The 21,420-nt window shown below is 45.5% G+C and overlaps 1 protein-coding gene across 1 annotated transcript in view; it reads right to left on the reverse strand.

Moving 5' to 3' along the window:
- Positions 1–21,420, reverse strand: part of CFAP61 (cilia and flagella associated protein 61) — a 254,354-nt gene that overhangs the window by 58,074 nt on the left and 174,860 nt on the right. Inside the window, exons 21-22 of the mRNA XM_036824605.1 lie at positions 13,489–13,663; positions 2,609–2,901 (exon numbers count right to left, since the gene is read on the reverse strand). Coding sequence (XP_036680500.1) covers positions 2,609–2,901; positions 13,489–13,663 — 468 coding nt within the window. The remainder of the gene's footprint in view (positions 1–2,608; positions 2,902–13,488; positions 13,664–21,420) is intronic.

Genomic DNA, 21,420 nt, shown 5'->3' on the forward strand with positions numbered 1-21,420 from the left:
AAATAATGACCTAAGGGTCTACCTTAAGGAACTAGAAAAAGAAAGGCAAAGTAGATCCAAAGCAAGCAGAAAAAAGAACATAATTGTTAAGAGTGGAAATCAATGAGAGAGAAAACTGACAGACGATGGAGACAATTAACAAACTCAAAAGCCAGTTCTTTGGGGGGAAAATAAAATCAATACAATTGACAAATGTCTAGCTAGACAGAGAACTTTAGAGAGGTCCTCGTCTCTCCTCAGCTGCTGGTGGTCGCTGGCCATCCCTGCTGCTCCAGGACCCGTGGCTGCCATCACTCCACCTCTGCCTCCATCAGCATGGGGCCTTCTTCCTCATGGGCCTCCTCCCTGTCATCAAGTCTCTCTCTCCATGTAAGGGCACCAATCATTAGAGTTAGGACCCACCCCAAACCAGGATGACCTTCTCTGTACTTGACTACAACTGCAAAGATCCTATTTCCAAATAAGGTCACATCCACAGGTACTGGTTCTTAGGACCGTATCTCTCTGGGGGGACATAATTCAGCCCACGACACCATGACCACATGGCCTCAGTGGAGATCGTGAATATATTCGTGCCCATCAAAAGTCTCCTAATTCCCTGGCAGAGATGCCACCCAAAGCTGACGATTGGGAGGGACAAATACCCTGACTGTTCCCTTCTTCCAGTTTCTAATCTCCTGCCAGTTTGGCCAACCTACTGTTGAGACAGATGAGAGTCGGGGGAAACTGGGGCTGGGAGGGTCCTCTGTAGAGGCCCCTCATCGTGGTGCAGAGCAGAGCAGGGGAAGCCGGAGACAGGACCTGAGGACAGCAGGCCAACGTCCGACTCATCCATTTAGGGTGAAGTTTGGGCAGGAAGGTGAGTTGGATCAAGGCAGTTGAGAGTATCTGCAAGATGTCTTTGCCATGATTCCAATTCTGATCTGGACAGGAGAGTGAAGGCCAGCAGGGGCTGCTACAGAACCTGTATTCAGTTGGATATTGGGGGAGGTTTTCTTGCACCCATGCGCCCTAAGCAGGGTATGTGTTCACCCCCAGAGTTGCCCAGGATAACCTGGGCATACATCTTCCACGATCATCATTTTGGGAGGAAACTTTTGGTGAAAAGATGTTGATTTTCCCTATCTTATACAGGTATTGTGACATACATGTGTAGATGGTGTCACTTTTATGTTAAAATAAAATGAACTTTTTCTGTCTTTGTCACTGCTATATCCCTCACACTTAGGACTAAGCCTGAGACCTAGTAGGTGTCCAATAAATGTTTGTGGAGTGGAAGAATAAAGGAAGGTACTGAAGAGCAGAATGCAAAATCCCCCTGGGTTGTCAGAATGAAACGAGAGGTGGCAGGGAAACCCCCTCTGTGCGGGTGGTCTGCCTTGAGCTCCAGTCCAGACTCTGGGGGGATGAGGGTGGCCCACAGGGGCCCTTGGGTGAGAAGCCCTGACTTAGGCTGACCCACTCCTACTGCCAGGTGAGGGACTGCTATGAGCCCCCACGGGGGTCCCCAGCCGGCTTGCCCACTAGATGCTGCTGGCATCCTTTATCCCAACTGCCAACACAGCCCTTGACCCCCATAGCTGCAGCACTCACTCGGACCGCAGCCCCCTCTCTCGGAGGGGTCTCCTGCTTCTCCGTCACATCAACTGGCCCCTTCCCCCTCTTCCTCCCTCCTGCTTTCTGCTCATCTCCTGAGCAGGGTGTGAGCTGAGCTGTGACAAGACCCCAAGCAAAGTACTCTCTCCATACATCATGGGGGAAGATCCACTATTGCTGTTTCCAGAATCTTAGGAGGTCGACACAGCATGGACTTTGAGGCCCTGCTGGCCTGGGTTGGGATCTCAGCTGACGTGGAGTCACGGTGTTCTCCTCTGTAAGGTGGGGATGCTTCCCTTGAAAGAGCTGTTGTGAGGAGGGGACAGAATGCACTGCAAGTGTGCAGCGTGGTACCCGGGACATGGGGAGCTCTCAGTGGGGCTGGCCCTCTTCAAAGCCGCCCCCCCTGACACTCTTCCCAGGAATAGGTGGGGTCCAGTTCCCTTCCCCTTGAGTGTGGGCTGCCTTAGTGACGTGCTTCTAGGGCACAGAATGCGGTGGAAGGATGCGGCTTGACTTCTGAGGCGAGGTCACGAAAGGAGATATGCTGTCTCTCTCTCTCTTTCTCTCTGCGTCTCTCTCTCTCTGTCTCTGTCCCATTGCTTTCGGAACCCAGCCACCATGCAGAGGGGAAGCTCAGTCCCATGAAGGGGCCGTTTGTAAGTGTTCAGGTCCAAATCTCACCTGAAGCTGATCTGACACCAGCAGCTGGACAAGTGGGTGAACACACCTTCTAGACGATTCCAGCCCCAACCCCAGTCTGATGTCAGCCCCAGGAGAGACCACCAGGGAGAACTGCTGGCGGAGCCCGGTCCAGCCCCAGGACCATGAGAGAGAATATGGAATGGCTGTTGTTGTTTTAGGCCACTCAGTTTGGGTGGCTCGTTTCTCAGCAATAGAATATCTGAACGTTTAGGGGAAAAAAACCCTGTGACTATAAATTCACCACCTACCACCTTTCAGACCCCAAGTCCCCCAAAGGTGGTGAGTGAGGTTCTGGGGACCTACTTACGGAGCAGGGGAGCTGGAAGGGCTTGGTGGGTGTGGTGAAGCTGGCGCTGTGGATGGGGTCTGGGTTCAGGCCATCGTTCCACTGAGCCAGGACCGCGTCCCGGTAGACGGTCACCCCCGCGGCTCGGAGCACATCCTCCACCGCGCCCTCCACCGTGTAGTTGTTGATGCAGGTGATGATGGAGGTGGGTGGGTGCTGCACCAGGTGGATGTAGGAGCCCCTCACACCCAAGTTCAAGAGCGTCTCCACCGTGGTGTACGTGTCAATTGTGTTCCCATAGACGATGACATTCCCTAGAGAAGGGGACAAATGCTTAGATACATAGTTTAAAAAAAACCCCAACAACCTTATTAGTCAAATGCTAATAATGCCGAATTGCTCCCTCCAACCCTCTCATTTTTTTTCAGCTGTGGGAAGCCAGCGGTGTTACCTAGCAACAGCGACCAAGATAATTTAGCACAGAATGGGCACACAACATCCCACAAAGTAGTCAAGTACTTTTAACACAGAAGTAGGACATTCATTTATGTTCCTATAATTTGAAAGTTGAAATTATGCTAAATGAAACTGGTGAGAATAAAACCTTTTACCTTGTTTTTGTTCCCTATTTGCTACACTTATTAAGGGGAAAAATGGCTAAAGTTTGCAATAAATGCAAGTTCTTCCTGAGTGATGAAAAGGACAATGGTGAAAATAATTGTCATGTGCATGATGGTACGGATATTTTAATACTTAATTGTTGAATCGTGTTGATTTCAAGGACATTTTTCCTTCTTTGAGAACTAAAGACTAGAACATTCTGCTTTGCAACAGATAATTTTATAAAGATTCAAATTCTGATTTTTAGGATTTAATGTGTCAAGACCTAGCAAAAGAGATTGACAGGTATTCTTTTGGTGAGGAAAAATAAAATCACAAAATAACTTTGAGAGATTTCCCTTGTGTAAGAGCATTTTGATGGTAACAGTCTATACGATTTATTTATATTTCTTAAAAATATTATAGAAGTAATTACATATGCTCTTCTACTAATGATATAAGTTTTAAGACCAATGATCCTATTACATGAGTGAGATGTATTATATGCGATTTATATGCTGTTTTTGACACTGAATTGGCATTATTACCTCTTCACAAAGACAGAAACTGCTGTAGGCTCACATTTCAGGCAAGCTGTAACAATTTTACCACAAAATGATAGATTTGTGAATCTACCTCTCTTTTTCTTCCTGTTTATAACATGATATGAAGAGGAATTTTATGAGACAAAATAAATGCAAGTGTACTTACTCAATTTGGTGGAATAAATTATGCAAAAATCTATTTCGATTCAAAATTGAGAGGACGTATAATGGCTTGTCTTACTTGTTTAGAAGGAAAGGAACTAGAATAGCTTTCAGATGGCTTCCCTAAGGTTAAGAGCTTCTGGAAAGTCCTCCCCTACTTCCTGTTGCTCAAATGTGGAAAGCCAAGGGGGCAAGGAAGCCAGGGGCAGGGTCCTTCCTTCCTGGCTTCCCTAGGACGCTCCGATTTGGGGACTGATTGCCGCCCTATTCAGACGCGCTAGTGCAGCATTCTTGGGTGAGCTGCCTTTTCCTTGGCTGAAAGAGCCAACATTTTGCTTAAATTATTGAGGCTCCCACCTGCTGTGCAACATGAATCCTGGCGGTCTGACACAACAAAGAACTAGCCTGCCAGGAGAGCCAAAACTTGAACCTCAAACTGTCATAGGTTTGAGGTCTTCTGCCCCTTTAAAATATGCATGCAAAAACAATATTCATTTTCAGTGAAACAGATTTAAGTGCTTAGGCCCCATGCAACTCAGAGTTTCATATTTTTCCAGTCTCTCCTTCACGTTGGCTTTTAGTAACTATTCTGTGAGATGGGCTTTTTCAATACAGGCTCATGGAAGCCCCAGCAATGCAGGGTTATTTAGCCAGGGTTGCCCACAGATTGTAGGCAGCTGGAGAGGATGAGGACTTCCATACATTTCATAAAACCTCTAATATTTAAATTAGACGTTTATTAATAGATATGCTAACTTCTAAATAGTTTTGTCTATCTTTTAGTTTAATTTGAAACGCCTCCCCCAAATATGAGACTTCAGTTATTGTAACTGTCAGCTATTGCCACGATAATGCTGCATGACAAACTACCCCCAAACTCAATGCCAAACAGCAATAAGCCTGTTGCAGGTTGGCCTACACGTCTGTGGGCTGGCTGATGTTGGCTGATGTGGCTCCAAGCTGTGGCTGGGGTCAGATCTGCACCACGTCTCTCTCATCCTCTTTGGACCAACAGTGACCTGAGGCATATTCTCTTTCGGGAGCTGTGCAGGAGCACAGGCGGGCAAGCACAACTGCTCAGACACTTTCTAAGCCTCTCCTTGCAAGACATCCACTAATGTTCCATTGACCAAAGCAAGTCATGCGGCCACACCCGCACCCGCCCAAGGGGGTGAAGCACACTCTGCCCACAGCGGGGATGTGTGTGTGTGCATATCTGCTGAACAACGGTCCAAAATCACACTCATATTGGGCACATAGTAAATCATGCCTATGTGATGTCATCTAAAATTTTTCATCTAAACGTGTTTTATATGATTATTTACTTACATTGTCTCATTACCCACAAAACAGAATAAAATCTCATTATAATTTTTTTACTACCTAAATAAGAACATGTCACAGGTCAAATCACATTCCTCCACATACATAAGAAGACCCAATGTTACAAAGTCAGCCTGTTACTCTTTGCCAGTTTGATCCCTTGCCTTTTACATGTGTCCACTCTGGGGGGGATTATTCTTTCCATTATCTTTGTGCAATTGTGAGTTCTTTCTATATCATTTCCCACTTTTTCTTTGTAAATAATTTTTAGATTCAATTCCTGTTTATCTCGTGACTCTTATATACCTGGCCTAAAGCCAGGCACTTTAATACACAATCCCAGGAACTCCCTGGTGGTTCAGTGGTTAGGACTCCAAGCTCTCACTGCTAGGGACCTGAGTTCGAGCACTGGTCGGGGATCCAGCAAGCCACGCAGCATGGCCAAAAGAAAATAAAAAGTTATCTCTGGTAACACCTCTCTTTCTGGGCCAGGCCCCCTATCTAAATTCTTTTAAAAAAATGCACAATCCATTATTATTATTATTATTATTACCAGTAACAATAACATTTAGAACTGTTACCAATAACACTGGCTTCAAGCAAATGCCCGTAAGTAATTTTTTCATAAGCTAACAGTAAAAATATAAGCATGAAGATAATTCATAGGATAAGCAAAGTCATATTTTGGGGAGTCCCCAGGACAAAAGCTAGCAGACAAAGATTTTGATTATTAATGTATTCGTTTCGGGACAAATCAATCTAGGTATAAAAATATGATTACTTATACTTATCAGAGTAATTTTACTAGCATGGATGGGGTGGAACTAGGGCTTTTGAAGCCCCCTGGACTGGGCTGTGCTTGTGGTTGTACCTGGGCCCCAGCAGAAGGTCCAGCCCCCCGGCAGGTGAGGTCCCTGCAGGCCCGAGGCCGTCTCTGCCTTGCCTTCCTTGCATCGGCAGTCTACATGCCCTGGCTTACCTGGGGGAGGACTTCAGGTTCACCCTGCCCACGCTGCCCACCCTGGGGCCTCACACAGAGCCTGGCCTGCAATGGGTGTGACAAAACGTTTCCTGACCGGATACACGGATGAGTGTCTGAGCTTTATCAGCTTGCTGATCCGAAACTAACTGGGCTTTCCTTTTGGGCCCTGTCTATATTTACCGCAGAACACCCTCACTCTGGCCAGGTTTTCCTACTACGTATTTTGACCTGGTGTTCACTATTAAGTTGGCACTACAAGACCAGTCCAGCCACAGGATGGGTTGTATACCTGAGATTTGTAACACAGAAACATGTTAGATCTGGCTGTTAGTTTTCCCTTCTAGCCCACGAAATTCTACACGATCCTAAATGTAACCAAAACTGTGTGTGCCTCCAACACGACAGTATAAAATAATACTCCTGCCATGTTGGTGCAGTTTAAACCGAGGGACCAAGGATATTTTACAGGGAGGTGAGCCCTTGTGTAACTATCACGCTGTGGACAGCTGGGTGAATTTGGGGCCAAATCAAAGAGGGAAGATGGAGAGGGAAGGAAACGGAGAAAGAAAGGGAGGGGGCAGAGAGAGAGAAGAACCCAGAACGCCTCAGGGAAATAGATTTTCTTCCATCGCTGGCTGAGTTAGAAGCAAGCAAGAGTTTAAAAGCAGGTGAGAAAAAGTGGTTGTGAGGTGGGGGAGGGGTGGGGGACCTGGGCCGTGAATAACAACACTGCAAAGGGCTTTGTAAGGGCGACGCTGGGTCTGACAGTGTGTCCCATTCCGAGTGGACCAGGCGGGTGGCTGGGGTCCTGCTGGCGCAGAACATCCTGACGGCTGGTGGAGGAGGGGGGGGCAGCCCCAGGGTGTGTGGAACCCACGGCATCTGTCATCTACAGCGGGCTTAAGAGGTCAGACAACCCCGGTTCATTAAAGATTCATTGAGCTCATGCATTTCCACCACTTAGGTGCTCTGTAACTCACGGAGTCTTTGCAAATATTTTGAAGGAGGTGACACATTGCAGGGGCTTCCTTTATCTAGTTGGGATTTCGCATATATTCTTTGGAAGTTTCTATGCATACGTGGAAGAAACAGAGTGGAAAAGCTGAGGATTTCCCCCTGGATATCAGTATTATGCTAAGAGATCTGGTCACTGTCTTCTTCACAGCAGCTCAGTTTACTTAACAGATAAGAAACAACCAGTCTTTGCACTTGACCTGATGGGTGACAGAGGGGAAGTGGTGGGCGGCCCTACTTTGAACTGGCAAATGATAACTCATGATTCGAACAGTCTGGGTGGATTTTCAATAGGGGGCAATGGAATAGAACTATACCAGTTTTCATGGGAGGCCGATCTTTGTTGCTCCTTCTAGGGGATAAATTATGCGTTACTGAGAGTACAGAGCAGAATTGGGAGGCAGAGTACAAGGAGGGCACGGTGGTGAAAAGACGACCTTGTGAAAGCCCCTGGAGTTAAAGTTGGCGGGAAGGGGCACCCAGTCTCTCTCTCACGCTCGCCTGCAACGACCTTTGGGACAGAATGTGCAAGGGAGCTTCCAAAGGAAAGAGGGGCCCAGCTGGGGAGGAAGAGGGGGCGTGATGATTCCTATCACCACCTGGGTGAGCTGTCACTTCTCCACCTCAGGCTGAAAAAGCGCTAAGACCAGCCGTCTGAAATGTTGGCATGAGCGTGAAGGTAATGCTTTTGCTTTCTGATACACTCTTGTTGAAGGTGTAAATGAATACACCAGCAACTCTGATTGTGTGACCACCAAAATAAGGCAAGCCCACGCAAGATGTAAAGATGAAGGATTCTCCAGGAAGAAAACCATCACTCGGAAAGGAGAAAAGGGAAGAATTTTCTGATCTGGCATTCTGGCCAGGAACTCACATCTCAAGAGGATAAGAAATAAATTCAAGATTTATGCACACAGATATTAATATGAATTTTTCTTCATAGTTATTGCATTTTTAAGACCAGAGAAAATAAGAATTATATACTACATTTTATAATTTATGTATTTTAAATTATTTTATTATTGTATGTATATTTACATATTCCATTGTATTTTAATGAAGAACTATGGTTCCTTTCCACTTCAAAAGAAACAGAGATTATGTAAGATCAGAACAGGCCCACGAGAAAAGTTTCATTATGCTCTCCAGAAAACTGAGGACAGAGAGGTTAAGTAAGAAGCTCCAGGTCACACAGCAGTAGATAGTTCAGCAGAACTCAGACCTGCCAGGTCTGATTTCAGAACCAGTGCTCACACCACTGCACTATATTTGCAGATGGATATATAACACGTTCCTTAAAAACCACTCTAATCGGCATTGTATCTGTATTATTAACTTTAGGGAATAACCAGATAATGAAAGAATTTTAAATAGATACCCTAGAATATTAATACATTGTGAAATAAACACACACTTAAAAAACATATTATGTTCATGAATAGACCAGAAAATACTCTTTTTACTTTTTATAAGTGAAAGCATAAGATTTCAATGAGACATCTCATTTTGCTCTGTCAAATAAAAAGGGAAGAATATATTAGATATAGCATAACAAAGGCTTTGTTCGGTGATTCATGCACTGGAATTTTAATGTTATACTTTTCTTACAAACATGCTTTTAATAAGGCACTAAACTGTATTTAGCTAAAGATAAAAATAATTGATCCATTTCGGACCATCAAGGCGGTGTATTTTTTTGTACTTTACTTTCATCCTACTTTTCATTTTCATGGAAAGTACAGAGGTAATAGCAGATGAATTTCAATTAGTTTCAATTAATGCCATAAACTGTTATAATGTATTAGGTTGCTGGGTTCTATCTGAACCCCCCCCCCACCCCCGGCTAAACCCTCCAGGTTTTTTTTGCAGTTGAAAGCCAGTGATGTCAGCTATTCTCCAGGATACTGGAGCAGTTCTAATAGTTTAGGATAATTTACATCTATAAACTCATCCAACTCCAGAGACCAATAAACAATTTCCTTCAGACTGGACTAATTCCATCACAGAACAACTGTTTCTCCTTTGGAAGCAGAGGAAGACATGATAAAACGGAGACAGGGGCGGGGGAGAGTGTTGATGTTTTGGGGGAGATATCTGTGCCTTTTCAAGGGGCAGAAGTTCAGAGGAAAGCTAACCTCCTCCTATTTAAAAAAAAAAAAAATCCATTGTTTCTGCTACATAGCATCCTTCTGTTCTTCTAGAACAACCCCTCCACCGTCCTCAGCAAACAAGCCCCTCCTCTCCAGTCTGTGTGCTTCAAAGTTAGGCCTGGAGTTTCCCAGGATTCGGGGTGTGATTCCTGGATGGACATTCGACCCAATCACAGCCCGTGAGACACAGGAGTTTTTTTCTCAGGCTCTTGGGAGAAGGGCCCTATCCTCAGCTCCCTCCCTCCAACCCCAGCCTGAACTATTGAGAAAAAGGAAAATTAGCACTGAGGGAGCAAAAGCTAACTATCATGAAAAATGTCCACATTCTTTCTGGTGTTATTAGAAACCAAGGGCTGACAGGCGGAGTGACGGTAATGGATGTGGGAACAAAGCCCTGCTCCTCGTTTTCATGAAGTGCCAACTTCCAGTTTCCAGCTTCAAATACCATCAGCCCATAACTGACTTGGAAATAAGCTAGATGCGGCTGTGCCAGCAGGACCTCAAATGGATCAGAGACGGCTGCTTCCAGCCCGGCCCTGCCTCAACGGCTGCCCCACTCCAGCCCTCACCCATCCTTCCCCGAGGGCTTTCTCTCTGCCGCCGTGGGTGCCAGAGATGGGAGTTCGCCTTCCTGCCGTGCTGTTTTGTACACAGCATCACGCCTGGTTCCCCAGCCTCTAAAAAGTGACCAGTTAAACCTGGACTCCCCTGGACCCTCCACCTTCCCCTCCCACTGCTGCCCTTCACGGAGTCTGCCCGGCCTGAGTTGTTGGGTCATGGTCTTTGGATACAAATCAAACTCCCCCAACCTCTCTCTTCCTGTGCTTATCCTGCCCTTCTTTTTTTTTTTTCAGCAATGTCTGCCTTTTAAAATATTTTTATTTTTAAAATTTTTTTATTTTTGGTTGCGTTGGGTCTTCGTTGCTGCGCGCAGGCTCTCTCCAGTTGCGTCAAGTGGGGGCAACTCTTCGTTGCGGTGCGCGGGCTTCTCATTGCGGTGGCTTCTCTTGTTGCGGAGCATGGGCTCTAGGCACGTGGGCTTCAGTAGTTGTGGCGCACGGGCTCTGTAGTTGTGGCGCACGGGCTTGGTTGCTCCGCAGCATGTGGGATCTTCCCGGACCAGGGCTCGAACCCGTGTGCCCTGCATTGGCAGGCAGATTCTTAACCACTGCACCACCAGACAAGCCCCTATCCTGCCCTTCTTTAAGGCTGAGCTCAAATCCTCCTTTCTTGGGGAAACCTTCTCTAAACTTCACAGCCTCCAGGGCTCTCATGAAGGTCACGATGCCTCTCTATAACCAGACTGGTACCTGGTGTACACGGCTCCCCACCTTTTGTGTAGAGAGTGTGCTGGGCTGCACCATCACCAGGATGGCAGGGGCTGAGACCTGCACCCTGGAGAAACAACCCTATCACATGTAGCGGTAGTAGTAGTAATAAGGCTAACAACAGCCCATATGATTGAACTCCTACTGCGTAAAAGACGCTGCCCTGAGCTGGACGTGTAATATCTTATTTATCTCGTTTAATCCTGATAGCAGCCCATGTGAGGAAGATATCTGGAATGGCACTAATTAAATTCAAGTCTGAATATGACTCTAATTATGGAAAAACTACAAAGAGAAAGAGCTTCCTCAAGGCAGGAGGTTAACAGTTTTCTTTCCAACTTTCCTTATAGTCATTTGAAAAGGGTCACTACCCTAAATTGAATGAACTTGGCTGGGTCTGTTTCTCAGACGCCTCCCAGAGCCTGGGCCCAGCATCTGAGTGTTCGGACCACCTACCTGGGAGATGCCCTGGGGGTGTCATTAAGCACTGGACCTGGGGAAAACAGCCTACTTTTAGGACAAGAAACTAATGTCTATAAACTCCCTAACCTGGCCGTTCAGTGGACAAAAGCAGGCACGCAGGGGTTTTATGCAATGGTTAATGGGAGACACTCTTAACTCTTGCAAAAGCATTTATTTCCCTTTAAGTGGGCACCAGAGTATCACCATCTTCGACCGCTAGTCAAGGCAACATGATAGCTGGATGCTATTCCCCCATCTGAAAACCAAGAGCTTCTTACATTGGAATTTCTAAGTTCTCTGCCGTAAGTATTCAACCTTAAGAACTTGCATTGCCACATTCAAAGGCCCTTTTCTTGGTCAAAAGGCTCCTGAATCCTAACATGCAAAACAGCCAACAGTTCGATTAAAACACTGCATTATAACAGGACTGGGCACATTCCTAAGACATAATGTATATTTTGTATTGAACCATTGGCTTTTGTACTTTCAGCAAGCTTAAGTTACATTTTGAGGTCTGGACTTGAAGAAATGGTAATGAGTTGTCACAAATTGTATGGATAAAAGCAGGGTTCTGCAAACTATGACTCATCCCCTATTTTTGTAAATAAAGTTTTATTGGAACACAGCCATGCTTATTCATTGACATATTGTCTGTGGCTGCTTTCTTGCCAGAGCAGCAGAGTTGGGTAGTTGGGACAGAGACCATATGGCCTGCAAAATCTAAAATTTTTGCTATCTGGCCCTTTACAGTAAAAGTTTGCTGACCCCCAGATCAGAGAATTCCCTAAGTGTACTTAGGTCATAGGGCAATGATTAAAGAATGACTAAAATATTGAAACAGGTTTAAACACATACAGATGCAAAACTGAAAATAATACCGAGTTTTAATGCAAAAATTAAAATATTGAATACTTTGACAAGTTTTTATTCTGGGTCCCCAGTATATATCTATATATCCCACCTCTGCCCAAAGGTTCCAGACCCAGTTGGTTTTATGGGTGATTCCTGTCCAACCTTTAGGTTATACAAAGTATTTCTGACCCACCAAAAATATGGAAAGCTTCCCCAAAACACTGTGTGAGACTAGCATATCCTTGATTCCAAAAACTTGCCAAGTAAAGCATAAAAGAGAAAACAGGCCAATCTTACCCATGAGTTTAGATGCAAATAGCCTCTAAGTACTAACAAATTGAATTCAGCAATGTATCGAATATCCTTTGATACCTATTTTTGATTTTTAATGAAGAGAAAACAGGCCAATCTTACTTATGAGTTTAGATGCAAATAGCCTCTAAGTACTAACAAATTGAATTCAGCAATGTATCAAATATCCTTTGATACCTATTTTTGATTTTTTATGAAGTAAATGTAGAAACTTGACAAAAAGTTAACTAACACCTAAATCTTCCACCAAAAATCAGAAGAAACTGTATTTAATTTTAATATATTAATTATATTAACTAACATAATGAAATTATATTTAAACAAATACATTCAATAAACTAATATATTTAATTTTATATACTGATCTCCACACTCTAGTCACTTACTGATTTTTCCATCCCTGGACTGAATCAAAGGTCTGGGTTAGAAGCCCAGCCCATCACAGGTAGTTGTATAACCCAACCAAGTCCCTGATCCTCCCTGCGCTTTCGGTAAAATGAAGGGGCTGCAGTAAGTCATCTCTAAAACTTGACTCCCCAGGTTTCAATTAAAGACAAATAGGCAGCCAGGCCCTGTTCTAGTTATTCTACTAGTCAAACAATTTCCATTAATCCAAGCAACAGAGAGGAAGATGCTTGAGAAAACAATTTGTACAAATGTTTTACTCTCTCATTTGGCTTCAGGAAGTGGTAGGCAACTCGAATATGTTCATTTGTGGGAAGGACTGTGCAGGCAACCACGAGGGAGAACAATGGGTTGTGAAAGAAAAGAGCCCTTCCAACTCAGACCTTTCTTTTTCTTCCGAGGTCTTTTCAGCTTCACAAAAGGAGTCATAGTTTCCATATAATTGCTAAACATGTTTGCTTATTAAATTATTCTTTAATTAGTTAATGATTTTAGCCATGCTTTGCTCTTTGGATATTCATTTTTGTGTAATAAAATAATTATAGATAATTAAACTATCTCAAGCCTTTTTCTTTCCCCCAGCAAACATGCTGGGTATCCAAAAATGACAAGTTGTAAATTAATCTGGAAAACAAAGCATGGCAGATGAATGATTTGGTTGGAATTAATTAGGCACTAATTATATACTGGAACTAGACGAAGAATAAGACTCATTATAAAAATAAAATGCTGTTCTGAAAAGATGCACAGTTACCAGCATCCTTACCTTCTGCAGCAATGGAGTTGTTCCTGATCCAAGTCAGGGCCTTCAAGCAATCTTCTTCGTCGTTGAGGGTGAAATGATTGCAGGGAACCGGGCCCACGTACCGCCGCAGACTGCTGTTCAGAACTTCTCTGTTTGTCGGGTGTTGACTAATGTCGGCCCCTGTAGGGCATGGGACCTGAGATACGTTAGAGAGAGATGCTTATTTCAGTGGTAACAGGTGAAGCGCTCACAAGGAATGAGTTAATTCATTGATTGATTGATTAATTAATTAAAATAAACAAAGCAATACCCAGTACAGGTGTGCCTTTTTCTGTCTCCAGATATAATCAGGTCTTAATTACAAAAAAACCCCAAACAAACAGGTGAAATGACCACTTGGAGCTAATTCTCAGAAGGAGCTGCCCTGGTCATCTGATGCTGCGTAACAAGTTATTCCAAGGCTCGGTAGTGCAAAACCCCCATTCCATAGGCTCACAGATTCTGTAGGTCAGCCATGCAGCCAGGGAATGGTGGCGGACAGTTTGTCTCTGTTCAGCAATGTTGGAGGCCTCAGCTGGGAAGACCTGAAGGCTGGGGGTGGTGACCTGATGGCCGGGGGCTGGAATCACCTGGAGATAAACTCTCTCAATCCTTTTTCTTTCCCCAAGAAAACATGGTGGGTATTTAAAAAGATGACAAGTCATCACTCTATGTCTAGCAGTTGGTGCTGGCTGTGATCCCAGCTCAGGTTGTCGGCCGGAACACCACGTGGGGCCTCTCCCTGTGGCCTGAGCTTCCTCACGGCTGGGGCGCTGGGGGGTTGAGTTCCGGGGCACATGTCCTGGGACAGGGTAGCCGTCCAGAGAGCTCCACATTCTTCTCTTCCCTGGTCCTGGGAGCCCAGCAGGGCCTCTCTTGCCACGTTCAGTCACGGAGGTCTTCACAGAGACCTGGCCAGGGTCAAGGGGAGGGAACCCAGGACCCGCTTGTTCCTGCAAGGGGGGCGGGGCCACGGAAGAGCACGTGGTACTGGATTTGATGTCGCTGTTTTTGGTAAAAACAATCTGCACCGAGGCAATTATATCAAGGGATTGAAATTCAAGCACATAGAGGGTCTACCCACCAAATGAGGGAAGTGGGCTACTACTTACTTGTGAAAATCATAGGATTATCTTTCACTTTGTCAAAGAAGTGCTCTCTCTCTCTCTCTCTCTCTCACTCAACACAAAGCCCTCCCAGTGTAGCTCCTGTTCCCTCGCTTTTGACATAGACATGAGTGAAGACAGACGCTTTCCTCTGCTGTAGGTAAAGCAACAGCACAAACCCAATAACGGATGATGGCCAACTCTTGTCCTTGTTGTCCAGGATGCCGTGACAAGCTGGACGCCCAGGCCCCAGCCAGAGCATTCAGCCGTGACTCGACGCCATCCAGTCGTTGTCAGGGTAGAGCAGGGGTTCAGGGTGGCCAGATCTGATCGCTCAAGAAATGCCAGATACTTGGGTTCTTTATGTGGACTCCTGATTTGTTCATTACTTTGGTTCAATTAAAATCGAGCAAACAGATGCCATTGTGGAAGCCAAGTCAAACGGCACAGTGAGGCGGGTGTGCCCAGTGGGCCCCTGTGCTGCCCCTCCGAGGTTCATTTGGCGGCAGGTGGAGATTATGGGAGATAACGAGGCCGGAACCTAGGGCAAGACTCCCAGGCAGCTCGGCTGCTGTTAGAGGGCCCGCACCAGCCGTCCTGCACATTTGTGGCGTGAGGCCTAAGGATGTGAGGCCAGACTCCTTGTACAGCCACGAAGGGCAAAACATTCACTGGCAGCAGAGACTAACACGGGCTCTGAGGAGGCTCTTCCTCCCCGACAACCGCAGGCAATGCCTGCTGTGCTGGGGGATGTGAATGCTGGCTGGTGCCTGGACACGTGGGGCTTCACTAAACCCCAGATGACATTTAGGAAACTTTCGGGTATATCCTTCCTCAAGAGAAATGGTAAAGCCTTGGCACATGGCTGTGATGTACTTAATTCAATTTCAGGCTGGACTAAAACAAAAAACAAAAAAACAGAATCTATTTTTAAAGCTGGATGTCCTTTCTCCATGAAGAGGCTGCAGTAAAATGATATTTAGTAAAAAGGAACAACCCAATAAGTAGTGGTCATTTACTACAACTAAAATTGTGGAGGAAAGCTCTTATTAGCAATATAATTTATTTAGCAATATCACACTAAAATTTTGGCATTAGTATATTCATGGTTATCATAAAGCAGTCGCAGTCCATTGAGGGCTTTGGTGAATGGTTTAAAGTGCACAATACTGAATACTGTGCTTCGGAGGTTTGAAACTTTACCAGAACTACAACAAGCATTGTAGTATAAGAGAAAATGAAATTGGGGTAACATTATACCAGTTTAGTAAATCATGCTTTAACAAGTCAGGAAAAATCCTTAGCAGAAAAAGGCAGGGCTGAAGAACAAATTGAGAGCCATTCAATTTATAAAACTTTCAATGACTTATCATTCCAAATAGTGGGTGTTCAGATGAAAAAACAAGGAAAAGAGGTGGGGGGGAAGGAAGAAGGTCAAAAACGAGAATTAGTTTGCTACAATCCTGAAATGTAACTGCATTCTGATAATCCATATAATTCTTCCATGCACTTAAATGGGTGGAGTTGTTTTTGCACATTTTTAACTATAAAGAATTAGAGAAATTAAAGGGATAATATATTTTCATGTTCGCATGGTGGCATTTCACAAAATAGGCAAAACTGGAGCTAGAATTTTAAATCCCAAAGCTAATTAATTTGTCAACACAGAGTTTAGCAAAACTCAATACATCAAGAAGGATCTATGGGGAAAAATCATATTATGTCATCAACAAAAGGAGGGAGTAGAGTTCAATAGGAAGGAGTAGAGTTCGATAGGAGGGAGTAGAGTTCAACAGGAGGTGTGGGCACATTTACTGAAGACGCACCATCAGCGCTGGCTCCCCAAAGCAGAGCGTTCTCTACCACCACTGAACTGGCACTGACTCGTGATTGGAGAGAAGCAGACACTTCTTAACCATTCCAGATGATTTGGGATGGAGAATCACCTGCTGGTGAGAGCCCCTTGGCCACCCCATTCTCCTTGGCAAGTTAACATGGCAGCAGGGGATGCTGGTGGCCTACCCAATATCCTGTCTCCCTTTCTTTCTTAGTAACAGACTCCTGGGACATATGCCCAGTTGGAACATTTCCCAACTCATGACCTGAGAGGTCAAGAGAGAAAAGCAGGTGTCCTTGCGGGGGCAGGGGGAGGGCAACTCGAAAAGTCATTTTTCTCTAGTCTTTCCTCCTTCCTGCTTCTTGCACATGAAATGGCTGGAACCACAGCAGTCACCACGAGATGCTGAGGACGGAAGCCACATTCCAAAGGCGGAAGAACAAAAGACAGAAGGGCCTGGGTTCTTGAGGACACCAGGAAGCCACCTTACCAGAACTGAGGTTGCTTTTCTCCAGATATTTTTAAAGAGAGAAAAAAAAAAAAACTTAAAAAAAAAACTCTTTATTTGACTCTAGCTATAAACGGTAAGTTCTAGAATTTGTGAGTTGTGAAGACTTTTAAAGCCATCCAGTGTAACCTCTGCACCACATGGATGGGAGAGGGCAGGAGGGAAGGAGGAGGCAAGGGGAAGGAGAAAGGGAGAGAGGGAGAGAGGAGAGAGATAGGCAGTGGCGAAGAACTGGAGCCAGACCACCTGGGCTCAAACCCTAGCCCTTAGTCTGCCACCCTTGTGTGACCTTGGACAAGTTGTCTTGTCTGACCTTTGACCTCAGCCCCACTGCAGCTTGGTTCCCTCACCTGCGAAATGGGGGTGGGAGTGGCAGGGAGCTCAGGGTGTTCCCACAAGGGTGACCTCAGGGAGCACTGGTGAGGTGCAAGGCCAGTGCTCGATCCAGGTCAGGTGCTCTGACCTCTCCTGCCGGCTGCCCACTGTACCCGGTCAGACAGTCCCTCTTGGCGGAGGCTCTGACCCTTAGGAGGTAGTTTCTTAGGATGGATGCGTGCTGTAGTCCCATGGCTTCTGACGTCTGTCGTTATCTGCTTCCCGGGCCACACTGTCCGAGTCGAATTCATTTCTACACGAACACCCTCAGCCATCGGACTCTTTGCCCCTCTGGCTAAACATCCGGGGTGACCTCTCGTCTCTGGAGGTGCTTCAGCTGGTTCCTTCCCTTACGTGTGACACCAGGAAATGCACGTCATGCTGCAGGTGCACTTCTGTCCTGTGATACACTCTGTGACACAACCACGTTGTGCCACGTAACGGGCTCGTGACCTCCACGTCGTCATCACGAATTTTACCCTTTGTCAGGATCAGTGCTCTTATTTCTCCAGTTGATTCTGCTTCGCCGGATATGACTATTGCTGCTGCTCGTAACAGCTGTTTGAATTTGCTTGACATCTTTTGTTGGTGCCCCTGGAACTATCTTTTCACTCTTAAACTCTGAGTGTGGTTGGTTTTGTATTGCTCTTGTATTTCGACGTCCCTCTAAAAACAGATCCTTGGTCTTGTAATGGGGGCAATTTAAAACCACGACACTCGCTGTTACAACTGTTAGGTTTTTTTCCTTATGCCATTCTGGTTCATACTTTCAAGTGTAAGCATCTTGGCTATTCTCTTTCTTTTCTTGCCTCTGGTTACATGAAGGATGTTTTCTTCCATTTTATCTTCTCCGGTTTTTGGAAGGTGAATTTATTTAGGCTGCTCAAAAGCATTCTTTAACCTTATTTCCTCTAAATTTAAGAGTCAAGAATGAAACATTGCCTTTGTGCTTCCCCATTTAAGACACTGCATAGTCCTCCTTGGCCACCTCTCTCCCTATTTTCAAGAACTCGGTTTTGATTAGATTACTTTAGAGTAAGATTCATTATTGCCCATCTTGGATTTATTCTCAGATTTATAAAAATGATTTGGATTATCTTTTTTTTTTTTAAATGAAAGCTTCTTTATTTATTTGTTTATTTATTTTTGGCTGTGTTGGGTCTTCATTTCTGTGCGAGGGCTTTCTCTAGTTGCAACGAGCGGGGGCCACTCTTCATCGCGGTGCACGGGCCTCTCACTGTCGCGGCCTCTCTTGTTGCGGAGCACAAGCTCCAGCATCGCAGGCTCAGTAGTTATGGCTCACGGGCCTAGTTGCTCCACGGCATTTGGGATCTTCCCAGACCAGAGCTCGAGCCCTTGTCCCCTGCATTGGCAGGCAGATTCTCAACCACTGTGCCACCAGGGAAGCCCCTGGATTACCTTTTAACTTGTTTGTGGTATTGCCATGTGTCCTTTTATACTACTGTGTCCAGTTCTTTTCTGTCTCCGTTATACAGAGTGCGAATTAAAGACCACGGAAGATCCTCTTTCTCAGGCCTGGCCCATAAAGAACACTTTTTGCCATCCTCCAATAGGATACACTTAGGCGAGCATGCGATGACTGAATTGCCCATTTTCTTCAAAATTCTGAGCAGCCAGTTTCATTTTCTTAAACCACTGAAGGCTGGAGAGGTAAGTTTTTGTTGCTTGCCTTATTTTTGTTCTTTTTTATGCAGGGGGGGGGTTGGTAATCTGCTATTTTTCTCTTAAAGTTTGTTCATTGTTTTCCCTATCGTTCTCATAGAACCAAAATTTCATCAGAATGTAACTAGCTGGGAAAATTCTTCTTTGATTTTGCCAAGAATGTGGTCAACTGGATGATGTTTTCGGGTAAGGAAAGTTTTCTTCTAGCATATCTTTATTGTCTCTATTACATGTGTTTGGGCCTCTTCTTTGGGAGAAGCACTGTCCAGGCATGGCCTCCACCTCTAGCATATCTTCTTGTCTCTGGCACCCAATGTATCCCTTTGTCCTTTGCCTCCACCCTCCAGGGGAGCTTTGTGATTGGTCTTCAGCTGACATCACCAACTTGTACAGAAGCAGGTCTGTCTCTTGATGGGGATTTAACATCAATCCTTTCTTACTCCCCGTCTCCCTTTTCATCTCACCCTGTGGCCTTCTCAGCTCAGACTCTGCTTGTCGAATGTCTTTGGCTCCTGTGATGGAGACCGTAATGAGGATGATACACAGTGTCCTGGGGATAGAGACAGAGACAGAGACAGAGAAAGAGGGGCAGAGAGAGACACAGGGAGAGAGAGAGAGAGGGAGAGGATCCTGCATTCCTGCCTTCTGGAATATTTTCAAAAGTATGTTCTTGCTCTGATTTTTCTAGATGTCGTTCTCTTTTCTCTTATTCTGTGTTATCTTTTAGTTCCAGTTGTTTCTTGCTGTGCAACAAACTCACACCAAATCTTAGTGGTTTAAACCAACACTGTTTTATCACCTTTCATGATTTTGTGGCCAGAAGTTCGGGTAGAGCTTGGCTGGGCAATCCTTTTATTCCACGTGTTATTGATAGAGGGTTCTTGGTGACATTCAGTGTATGGATGGTCTGGTCTGGAGGGTCCATGATGGCTTCACTCACATGTCTGGGGCCTTGGCAGGGATGGCTGAGAGACTGGGCTCGGCTGGAACCCTCAACTGGAGAACCCATGTATGGCATTTCCAGCACAGCGGTCATAGGGTATCTGGAATCCTTATGTGGCAGCTCAGGGCTCCAGGAGCCACTGTTCCCACAGACAAAGAGAAGCTGCCTAGCCTTTGACTTGGACTTAAATTCACGCCATGTCACTTCCTTCGTACTCTGCCGGCCAAGGCTGTCACAAGCCTGCCCAGATTCAAGGGGAGGAGATGTTGGCTCTGATGGGAGAAGCCTCAGGGAATCTGAAGTCTTGATTCAAAACAGCCTCTTTTCTTTGGCCTCATGCTGTTATTTTCCCCTTTAATCCGCCCCAACACAGGGAGGTCTCTTCATGCTGGGCGCTGCCAAACGACAAGGGGTAGCACCTTGATGCGTGCAGCTCTGTCCACCCTCTGCAGCAGGCTCTCGCCTGGGCCTGCACTGTCCCGGATGCCACGTTCTTCTATCTCCCGTCTGAGACATAACTCGCCTCCTTGGAGACCACATACATTGCTCACCCACACCAAGCTCACCAGAGCTCACACGCCACTTGCCCTTGCCTGGCTGCACGCTCTCGCCCCCCACCCCCCGGCTGGCTTTCCCCGAGCGCCACCCCGTGGGAGTCCCAGCCACGGTTTTCTCATGGCCCACGCCAACCCATCTGACTTCAGGCTGACACATTTTTATCCCTCTTCTCTTTGAGATGACCCACACCCAGGCGTGGGAGCGGGCATCTCTCCGTCTCTGCTCGATGATCCATGAGCCAAGGAGGGGGCTCGGGGACCCTGGTTATAAGGTCTTGCAGACAGTTTTTCAGAACCGTCATCGTCCAAAGCGGAAAGGTCAGAGGTAATGTCGGAAGTTGACCGATCAAGGGGAAAACTTCTATAAACACATTGTTTGTAGTTCTGGGGGGTAACCAATGAAGAACGAACAACAGAAATGCCGCAGAATGGCTGACCCTGGCAAGAGGGCTTGGAAGTAGAGACCAGGGCTCCTCACACGCAGCCCTGCAGCACACTGTATCTTGTGCATGGATTTTCTGATTAAAAAAATAAGTGCTATGGATTTGGATATCAAAAATATTGCACGATATTTTAGACTGGTACATGCCATTTACAGGTCAGATTAGGGGTTAAGATTTGTAATTATGTTTTATAACAGGTAGTCTTCTTGCTTATTTTCATCACTTTAACTTGTTGGTATTTTTTTAAATCACAAAATTGGGGCAAAACCGTGAGAGTGGAGGAGAAGGGAAATAGGGAAAGAAATAAGAGCCGGAAGCTCCTAGTGAATCCAGCTGCCTTTTTTATATCAGTCTATGTACCTTTAATCTTTATGTCCTTCTGGAAGAATTAAATTGAAACTCTCTTTATCACTTCATTTCGTGTTTCCCATTGTTAAAAGGGCAAGAGCTTAATGTGCCACA

This window comes from Balaenoptera musculus, chromosome 15 (assembly GCF_009873245.2).
Source record: "Balaenoptera musculus isolate JJ_BM4_2016_0621 chromosome 15, mBalMus1.pri.v3, whole genome shotgun sequence".
NCBI classification, from domain to species: domain Eukaryota; kingdom Metazoa; phylum Chordata; class Mammalia; order Artiodactyla; family Balaenopteridae; genus Balaenoptera; species Balaenoptera musculus.